Raw genomic sequence first — 10,355 nt, 5'->3', positions numbered from 1 at the left:
GGCATTCTGTGGAACTTGGCTAACAGATAGAGATGCATTGCAGCTAATGCTAGAAGCACATACTGCATGAGGATATTGTTCCTGTGTGTCATGTATCCTTTCTGTTTTGAAAGTGTGAGAGTGAAAGAAAGAAAGTGAAGAAGCTGGTAGAGTTGAAACGCCCAGTTGAACTGCGTCTGGACCATGAAATGAAACGAAACATCGAACTGCAGGAGAACTGTAAGAGGTACGGCTTTTTAGTAGGGTGAAGCGGTATCCTCAAGTAGAAGTCAAGCTTTGTTGAAGTTTTAATGTGAAAATAGGAGGACATAACTGCTGGCAAGCAAATTCCAGCCTCGTGTTAGCTCTTGCAAGGTGCCTCTGTGCAAGAGCCTGTAGTTTTCAAGAGCTGCCAAAAGAACTCCAAAGGCAGGTTGCCCTGCAGTTCTCCTGGGGAGAAGGAAGTCTCTTATTCCTCTTTTCAGGTGAAATTTGGACCCTCCAAGTGATTTGTGGTACAGGAATGCTGGTTTCTCTCAGGAATTCCTGTGTCAAGCACATTAAAGATGAAGCAAGCCATGTCTGTGCTGCTAATGGGAAAGTATGTGAAAAAGGCTGGATGTTCCTTTGCTTCATTGTTTTCTTGACTAATTTGCTCTGCAGGTTCAAGAGGCTTCTGAGCAGAGCTATGAAGAAACTAAAGGTGTATGAGGAGAGAGAGTCCCAGCTTAATTTGCGGGGGGAAATGAAGAACAGGTATTCTGAAATGGTCACTGAAGTTGGAATATTAAGAACAAAGGTGAGCTCTGGTTTGTGCGGATGTTTTCTCTTTTGAAACCTGCGTTATTCATTCCCTGTACTACTTTTCATGCTGTCAACCTTTTTTCTTGGCTATATTTTGAAATCGACTTTTCTTGATGTTCCTTCTGCTGTTACAGTAGTAGCTGTCTATAACTAAGGCTATACCAGTGTGGGCAGAGATAAAAATGTTATGTGCAAAGCAGTATCTGCAAGCGCACATCAAGAGCAAGCTGTCCTGTAGAGGAAAGGCAGAAGAGCTGGCAGGGTGCATGACCTCACACGCCACGGAGCAGTCCCACAGGCTCTCACAGTAAGTGGGGTCAGCCAAGAGTGCAGATCGCCAGGTCAGTCGATAGGGACATGCAGGTGTGCAGTCCTACCAGGATGTCACATCCATGGGTGAGGGTCAGGGCTGAGAGCAGGGAGGCCCAGCACAGGTCTGACAGATGAATTCCTCCTCTGGAGGACAGGGAAGTAACACTGCCATAACTCGGAACAACTGCATGAAGTTGCCTTTGCCCAAGATCACCCACTGAGCCCTGTCTTAGGCACGAGCTGAGCAAGAGGCAGTTCGGGTTTCGCTTTTCTAAACAGTGTTGTTGCTTCCCAGGGCACAATGCAGTGAGGTGATGCAGAAAAAGTTCTGTAACTTACTGCTCGCTCATAGCTGTCTCAGCCCATCTTTCCTTTGTCACGGGGACTCAGAAGTAGAGTTCCCAGAGGTGCTCTTGAGTTTGCTCTGGCTGTTCAGTCTCATGTAACCTTTTATCTGCTTCTCCCCTCATTACTCAGGTATGTTGCTAAAGCAGCCATGTTTCAGAGCTACATTTGGGTTTAGAAGGTATTACTGTAGAACAAGTCAACTGCCTTTGCAGTGACTCATTTTCAGTCCAAAAGTTAGTAGCATTTTTGTGTTTTTGTTGGAGGAGTTACTCTGAATGATGGGGAAGTGTATTACATTTAAGCTATTTTAAATAAGTCTAAAATTTCTATTTTCTGTTAGAGACTCTTTCAAGCGCTTATGAGGCTAATTTCTTCCACTTTTATTAAAGGCAGGACATCATGTTTTATGTTCAAAGGATATAGAAAAGGTATGTTTCTGGAGAGGGGAGAGGAGGATGGAGCTGTAGTTGATGATCTGGACGTACTGAAAGTGTTACTTCCCGCAAATTTTTGAAAATAAACTGCAGCTTTGACCTAGAGAGAATACGTCTTCCACCACCGCTGCTGTAAAAGCTTGTTCTGAACCACTATTTACAAATCTTTCAGTGTAATGGAATGTCTTGTCAGTTCTGTAATAAAGCTTTGACTGTTACAGCATGTAAAAATTCCTCTGATGCATGATATATGTTGTTTCTGATGAAGCCAGAAGGTGGCTAGGTCTGAGCGTGATGTTCCATGAGCATATGAGCATCTTGCAGAGGAATACTCCTAGAGCTTTTCAGTCCAGCCCTATGGGTGAAATGCTGCTAGTTTGGTACCTCTTGATCTGTGATCTACTGCAGAAGTAGTGAGGAATCCTGTCAGAAATTATGTGAAACCTGAAAAGAAGAGCCTGGTTTCACTTTGTTTTTAATACTGACTCAGCAGATGACAAATACAGTCTCAGTGAGCATTGATTTATGGATTTTCATAGATCTGATTAATGTTAGATCCCTCTGAGTTCCTTCTTTTTTTTTTTTTTCTTTTTGCTGTCTACAGGTTGGTGAACTTTCCCAGCAGCTGGAGATCGAATCTAAAAAATACATGGAGCTAGAGGCACAAAATCGGGATTTGCAAGAAGAGTTGTCTGCTATGCGTGGGAACCATGAAAAACTGGAGAAGAGCAAATGCCAGCTAAAAGAAGAAGTGGCTAACCTCAAACTGCGTTTGGAGACTAGCATGGTGGATCACAGCCAGATGGAACAATATAAAAGAGAGATGGAAGAACGAGCCAGCCAAGAAATAAGACAAAAACTACAAGAAGTCAATGTATTTTTGCAGGTAACTGAATTCCTCACTTGGGTCTGTAGTCTCTGTTGTGTAATTTTGTTCTGCCTTGTAATGGTTCAGTATTTGTTGCCTGATTATGTATGTTAGTGCTGTACTTCTGTCTTTCCTGAAGGGCAATGGGAGAAGGGAATATGGTTAGGCACGTGCTTCCACGTGCGTGTAATGTGCCTGCAGGTCCCTGAATGAAAAGCTTGCCCAAGGTGGATTTCCATTTTTGCAGTTGCTGGGGGGGTATCACTGTCCGCTGGTCTTGTTCTCACTGTTTATCCTGGAACAGGTGTTGCAAATTACAGTTGTCATGGCCAGACATACAGGTCCTGCTTTGTCATCGTACAGGGGAAAGTGCTCAGAAGAGAAGTCACTGGAGTTAGGGATGGGAGGAGGGGAGGAATCCTCCTAATTTCTTTGAGGAATCCTTTCCTATATGCCCTGTCCTACAGAGACGGTGTTCTCTCATTAGGTCTTTGATGAAGAACGGTGCTAAGAGAGGGGTTCTTTCTGAATGAAAACAATTATTTAACATGGTACTTCCAGGATTCTGTCTTGATTGCTGTTGGGAGTGAGGAGGCACAGATGCCTCACTGAGTAAGACTGGGTCCTTGAAAGTGGCTACGTGCAGTGGACTGACCAGGAGAGTTCTTTTGTTCTTTTTGGTGGTTGAAAGTGCGTTATCTGCTTCAGACACAGGCAGCCTCCCAGGACAGATTAGAACAAATCAGAGCCAGTCATCATGCGTCGCTGAGAAACCAGCTAAAAGACAGAATTAGAGATCTTGAACATAAATTGGACAGGATTAACAATACCCAACAAGACAGTATCCTTCAAAAAGAATCCACACAGGCAGAAGTGGAAAGGTACAAAGAGCTGTATCAGGAAGAATTAAAAATTAGAAGATGCCTAGCAAATAAACTGGAAAGGTAAGTCCATGCTTTTTTGGAGTGATAATAAGATACTAGCTTTTCCTCATGCATCTTCCTCCTGAAATCCCTCTTCTACATCTGATCAACATTATGTAAGTGAGCATAAAATGACATGTTTGTGAGAAAAGTACCTTAAGACCCTTCCTCTTCATAAAAACTGTCGTAATTTCTCTTTAGTGTTACAGCAGTAACACCACTGCTTATGGCATTAATAGGGTGCTTTTTATGTTGATTGTGTTTTACAGGAAGCCTTTTTTCAGTCTCTAATAATCTCGTCCTCTTACTCTGTATATGGCAGAAAAGGTAAATTACATGACCTTTCCTGCTTGAATAAGGACAGGCCCTTCAGAGAACAGAATTTGATTCTATGAAGAAAAAAAAAACCAAGAAAATAAAAATCTTTTTTGTCTTCTATTTCAGCAGTGTCTGAGGTTTGAGTTTTCCTTGGGAAAGGGAGGGTAGCCCGGAGTTCTTAAGTAGGTGATGTCTTTCAGAAGCAGCTGTGTAAACACATGACATTCAGAGATGGCTTAATGCTGAGTGCTAATGCTGAGAAGTGTTTGTAACTCTTGCTGCTCCTTGCAGATAGTGTGACTTCTTAGAAAGAAAAAGGCTCTCCAAAAAAACCTCAGAACAAATTATGTTCTTGTTTTGGATCCTCTTAATCCCTTCCCCATTCAGAAGTTGAGTAATAGTCAAAGACCTGAAGGGTAACTGTGAAATTGTTGATACTAAAGATAACTCTTTGTCTGCTTCTCAATATTTCAGAGCTAATGAGAAACTCACAGAAGCCAATGCTAAGCTCCTTCAAGAGCGCCATAGAAACAAATCTTTAATCACAAGCAGCATTGTCAGTGGAGGTCTGGCTGCAAGTCCAGTTCTGTATTCAACTGAACTGGGACATCTTGGCAACAGTTTGGCACTGAAGGGGAGTCTGAGTCTAGGAGGAAGCTTCCTAAGCCCAACCGGGAACTCACTATGCTCAAGAAACCAGGTTGAAGCCTATGTGGCTAAGGTAAGCTTATGAAATACTGTTCTCAACTACTGCTGAAGAGTATCTGTAAGCAAGGTAATGCTTTTTAGCCTGAAGTTAGTAGTTCCAAACTATGTGGTCTAATATGGTAAAACAACTGCCAATCATCCAAACAGCGCACAACAGCATGTGGTGGAGTGAAGACTTTTGGTCATCAGGGTTGTCCAAATTTCTAAGAGTGCTCAGAGACCAAAAAATACTGAAATCCACATAACGAACTGTGTAATGACATTCTCTGACAGGAGAAACTGTGATAAGGAATACTGTGGCATAGGGAGTTCTCAGCTAAGCTCTTCATTAAATTTTAATGTATAGTAGGATGACCTATTTAAAATGGCTGACTTAATGATGAGGGCAAAATCCCATCAGATGTCTTTATTTCCTTCCTTGCTTATCTTCATTCTACCAGTTTCTTCACTGGAACTTGTTTTAGTACATTAATACCAACAAAGGGATGATTAAAAAATAGGATGATATGAACGGAATCACATAACTCACTTTAGTCTGGGATGTATACTATGCATGGGAGGCGTTTGGTTTTCTTTGTGTTCTTACACGGAAAGGTAAAATTAACTACTCCTCAGGAAGTCTTCACAGCTTTCTAATTTTGCAGCAATGCTGCAACCTCTGCCATACCTCTGGTCAAACTATGCCCTGTAATTAGCAGTCGGTGTGATAGCACATCCCTCAGTGAATGGGGAACATGCTGTCAAGCAATGCTGCAACCTCTGCCATACCTCTGGTCAAACTATGCCCTGTAATTAGCAGTCGGTGTGATAGCACATCCCTCACAGAATGGTGAACATGCTGTCATGAGACTTGGAAACCAGATGTTGATAGTTGTAATAAATTTCTCACCTGGCATAAGGACAGAGGCATGAACAAGCTTCTCCGTTCAGGGAGTGTTCTGTCCCTTGCAAATTGTTATTGAATTAATGTGAGCAGTATTTATGTACTTTTAAGTCCATCTCCGTTCAGGGGTCCCACCAACATTGGAAAGAGGCCATTTAAACAATGTGTCTACATACTGCACCTGCTTTAAGAAAAACAAACAAACAAAACAAAAAGGGACAAAGCAGTGTAGGTAATGCATAGCAGTGGCAGTTAGAGAAATGTACTTTTCTGTGTCACTGTGAATGTGTTTCTGAGGTCAGAGAGATGTATTACAGTACCTTGGTCTCCACAGGAACAAGTACGAGCAAGAGCCTTTCTGCAGGCCAGTCCCTGGTAGTAACTGTACGCATCCAGCATTATCACTTCTCGAAGCAGACCCTGCAAAAATATGCCGTTAACTTCAGAAAGTGCAGTTAACTAGCAGAGACTGAGCTGAAAGTAAAATCATTGAACAGCATTAGTTCTGTTCTAACCCAAACCAGGTAATGTCATTAACAGTGTTTGAAGCCATACCGTATCTCTGAGGAACTGAATGTACAGGATTCCTGACACGTGCATCTGAAATAAGAGGATTGAATTGGAAACTGAGGCTTTAAGTCAGGAAGTAACAGAAGGGAAAAGCCACACACATCCCTCTGCGTACAGTAACGGGTGGCAAATCTTGATTGGTTTCCAAATGCAAAGTTACCAGATGCACAGTGTGCTGTCATTTCTGCAGGAGCCCTGTGCCATTCAGGAGACAAGTTGGAGCGTGAGGAAAGGATTCAGAGATGACAGTTTTAGTCTGTTTTGAAGTGGTTTGCTGGTTGTGCTGCTTAGTACTCTGCCTGTTCATGAGGCTACTTAATGACGGAAGAGTTTCTCTGACTCTAAGCCTTTTCTTGACCTCACTGTTTGCTTCAATTATGCCTCAGATTTTTCCAGTAACCTGGTTCCCTTGTACAGAATTCATCTTACCTTTAAATTCAAGCTAGGGAGAGCCTTCTTGGGTGTAGATTACAAATGCTCTGCCACTAAAGCTTCTAATGAGAGTTAAGGAGCTTAAATTACAGTGTGCCTCAGGTAGTCATCTTGCACTTCTTTTTTTAGTCAAAGCTCTCTGTGCAGATTTGGTGTTTCTCGTGATAGCTTCCTCAAGGTGAGAAAGGCTATTTGAAGTAGAGGACACACCGCTCTTTGGAGAAGGATGGTCATATAAATCTGGTTTGTGCAAAAGCTTTGAAATAGCTTCAGGAGAGAGGACGTGAAAATACTTCACACTGCTGTTATTCAAAACGCTGGTATTAATTCTTTGTTCATACAGCTGTTGGAATGAACACTGGTAGATGATGCTAGTTGCAAACAAGAGGGTCAAGTGCTCCTCTGGCCAGTGGACACAGTTGTCTCTTTTAGACATTACAAATGTGTCATTTAAGGGCTTGAAAGATTCACTACTTAACATGAGAGGCAAATACCAGTGATTACGCATATAGCCTTACATTTTTGGAGATGGTCATGTCAAGCTCAGTAAAAAATGAGCATTTTGTTCTTAAAAGAACCAAAGAAATGTATTCCATTACAGTATAGCCCCCTTCGCCCTTATCAAATATATTCGCTACAGAAATTAATAACCTTGAAATAAAAGTGCAAAAGTACTTTAAAAGTACAAAAAAGTGCATATTGACACAAGCTCATCAGTAAAAATCAGTAAAATCTCAATGACATGTGAATGTCTTTGAGACTTCTGGTTTTCTTATTTTTATTTTTAGTAGAGCTCCGGTAATGAGGAACAAATTACAAGTACTTGAAAAAGGTTTATAGCCAGTATTGTTTAATGTGGGGTGGTATTTTATACTGAAAATGTTTTGTCTATTTATGCTGTTAGGTTTTGATTAAAACTTACTGAAAAAATGCATTAACATTTTCCTAATGCTGAAAATATTTTAAAATTGTTAGTTTGTCCAAGTAAAAGAATGACCGCTGCATTTTTTATGTATTGTATAGCTTCTGTGGTAGTTAACCATCCGTAAGATGTCAGATTTTGTCTGTTATAATGGAACTTTGTTAAACTATAGGAGTGGACCAGTTTATCCTCCTTGCCAGTTGTGATATTCAAAAAAAGTTCTTGGTAGTAACAGCAGTTGTGTCTGGAGTACCAGTACTGTTCTGAAGTTGAGTTCCTAGACTCTGAGTATCATCTCATGCAGTCTTACAGGACTGAACTTACTCTGTGCTCAAGCAGTCCTTGTGGGTAAGTAGTAAATCAACACCGCTTTCCAAAAAAGAGTTTCCGAGAAGGTGACTGCTGCCGGTATGTTACTGTCTCAAGACGTGCCATGGGATGAGAAGTACCTGCTCAGGCAGCTTGGGATAGTCAGCTGTGATACCTTTTCCAGGGAGCTGTGGGGAAGGAGAACAGTGGGGGCTAACAGTCCTTGAAAGTGTATTTTGCCTGGCTCTTCATTCCCTTTTCAGATATCAGTGTTGGCTTTATTTCCATTTATTTCTCTTTCCTCAAGCATGGATGAGAATCACAAAGAAGTTAATGGAGTAAATAAGAGGAAACAGGATCTTGTTGTTCTCTTGATTCGACCATTTGTGTAGCAGAGGGTCCTGTGGACCTTCTGGTCGTTGTGAAGTTTCCAGAAACCAGGGAAAATGGCTTATTCTAACACCTCAACTACTACTGCTTTGCCTAGGATTGGTCCTGGTTTTGGGTCATCTTTTGGTCTAAACGATAGCTTTCCTGCTTTTTTTTCTGTTACCTATGTCTCACTTCATGTGTAAGGGTGTCCCTTCTCCCCAGGATTTTGCTGCTCCTTGTACCTGCTTGAAAACAATTAGAAGTTTGGGGATTGGAGGTCCTTTTCCACTGTTCCTTCAACTCCATGCTCTGCTCTTCTAGGTGGGAAGGCTCCCCTCTCCTTCACACTCTTCTAGGTGTGAAGACACAGACTATTTCAACAAATTACTACTGAGCAGTGGTTCTCCTGGATGAACTGGTGAATTTGGTCCTGGAGAGAGGGCCCTTTCCTGCACTTCGTTGGTTTATGGCCCCACTTCTCTGGCCCTTGGTGTAACGGCTTGTTACTGCTCCTCTTGTGAGGGTATGCAGAGCGCTTACCTTCCTGAGGCTCTTGCTCTCCATGGCCTGTTGAGTACATTGGGGTTTTTTGCTTTTTTTTGTTGGTATGTTGCTAGGTGAGCCTGCTCGTTTTATAAAATAAATGCTTATTCCCTTATGGGTTCACTACTAAAATAAGAGAATCACAGAATGGGTGACTGTGGAAGGGGCCTCTGAAGATCATCTAGTCCCAACCCCACTCAAGGCAGGGTCAGCCATAGCAGGTTGCTCAGGGTTATGTCCAGCCAGGCTTTGTACATCTCCAAAGATGGACACTCCACAACCTTTTCAGGGCAACTTGTACCTGAATTTGACCACGCTTAGAAGTAAAAAAAAAAAAAAAAAGTACTTGGCAACACTGAGAAGAGCCTGGCTCAGTCTTCCTCACTTTCCCGTCTATGTATTTAAACACAGAGATGAGAGCCCCAGAGCTTTCTCTACTCCAGTAAAGACTCAATCGCAGCACTCTCAGCCTTTCCACATAGGTCATGTGGCCCAAGCCCTTCAGCATCTTCATGGCCATCATAGGCCTGGAAGCTGTATGGTATCTATTTTGAAATTCAATTCTGTGTGTCACAGCCTTGATGGAGAAAATGTAGGAGTCAAAACTATTGTGAAATGTAAACAACAGCTTGGACTGTGACTCTCCTATGAAGACTTTGCAGTCAGAATCATAAGTGAGAATACTTTTGTTGAAAGCAGTAACAACCTTCTACGGAAGAAAGGAGAAAGTGCTCATTGCTGGTGATCCAAGCTGATTTTGGTTACATAATAAAACCCACCACACTTGCTGTGTAGAAGCTGTTGATATTTTTTCTTAGAACAAAGTTTCCAAGAAAAAATTGTGTGTGTTTTTTATAATTATGTGTGCGTGTGTCATGGTATTTGCAATAACAATAAAGACAAATCTTGGCGTGGTTTGTAGGAGCGCTTTCAATTTTCCATCTTAAGTTGGAGAAAAGAATATTTTCACATTCTATATGTTACATGTCAATCCTGCAGCGGCTGCTCTTGCACCTTGACTCTGAGGAAGCTGCAGAAGCCAGCCTCAGCTGCGTTTGCCCCATGGATGGCATTTGTGCCTATCTCAATTTAGCTGCCATTCTGCTCATGTATTAGATGACAGACTTCAGCCATACCTTCACTGTAATGACTCCTCTGTGCTTTCTGCCTGTATATTTTTAAAATGCCTAGTTATGAATCCAGCTGGTGAGTTACAGATTCTTTTGTGTTACAGTTAGTGGTGCTGATGAGCAATGAGATTGCTACAGCCTGGCTAACCCAAGAGTTTCTCTTCATTAAAAATCAACCCTCAAACCAAGATATCTCTATTTGGGATGATATTTTCAGTTTTCATCACGTTATGTACCATGGTTTAGAAGTTTCATATTACAAAAATGTAACCATTAAAATATTAACTGTATACATTCTGTGTAACGCTAGGTACAGCGGGAACTGGATGAAAAAATCACTAAGGAACTTGAACAAGGTAATGTGTCATTATGTTGGGGGTGTGTTTAAGGAAAAAAGATGACTGTTCCTAACTCTTGAAAATAGTGGCTTGAAAGCCACTAGGCTAAGCACAGGGTTTTTTCTGCTCCTTTTCCAGTTTAGACTTGAATGTGAAAATTTC

The 10,355-nt window shown here is 41.7% G+C and overlaps 1 protein-coding gene across 1 annotated transcript in view; it reads left to right on the top strand.

Annotated features, from left to right (window-relative positions):
- LOC104492869 (ankyrin repeat domain-containing protein 26-like) overlaps positions 1-10,355 on the top strand; it is a gene marked incomplete at its 5' end in the record, with an annotated part of 19,945 nt that overhangs the window by 8,014 nt on the left and 1,576 nt on the right. The window contains 6 exons of the mRNA XM_010135472.1: positions 114-226; positions 643-778; positions 2,482-2,763; positions 3,454-3,689; positions 4,461-4,707; positions 10,166-10,211. Of these exons, the coding sequence (XP_010133774.1) occupies positions 114-226; positions 643-778; positions 2,482-2,763; positions 3,454-3,689; positions 4,461-4,707; positions 10,166-10,211 (1,060 nt within the window). The remainder of the gene's footprint in view (positions 1-113; positions 227-642; positions 779-2,481; positions 2,764-3,453; positions 3,690-4,460; positions 4,708-10,165; positions 10,212-10,355) is intronic.

The sequence above is a fragment of the Buceros rhinoceros genome, unplaced genomic scaffold, assembly GCF_000710305.1.
Source record: "Buceros rhinoceros silvestris isolate BGI_N320 unplaced genomic scaffold, ASM71030v1 scaffold12494, whole genome shotgun sequence".
Classification (NCBI taxonomy): Eukaryota; Metazoa; Chordata; class Aves; order Bucerotiformes; family Bucerotidae; genus Buceros; species Buceros rhinoceros.
This window is presented reverse-complemented; position numbering and strand designations above follow the sequence as displayed.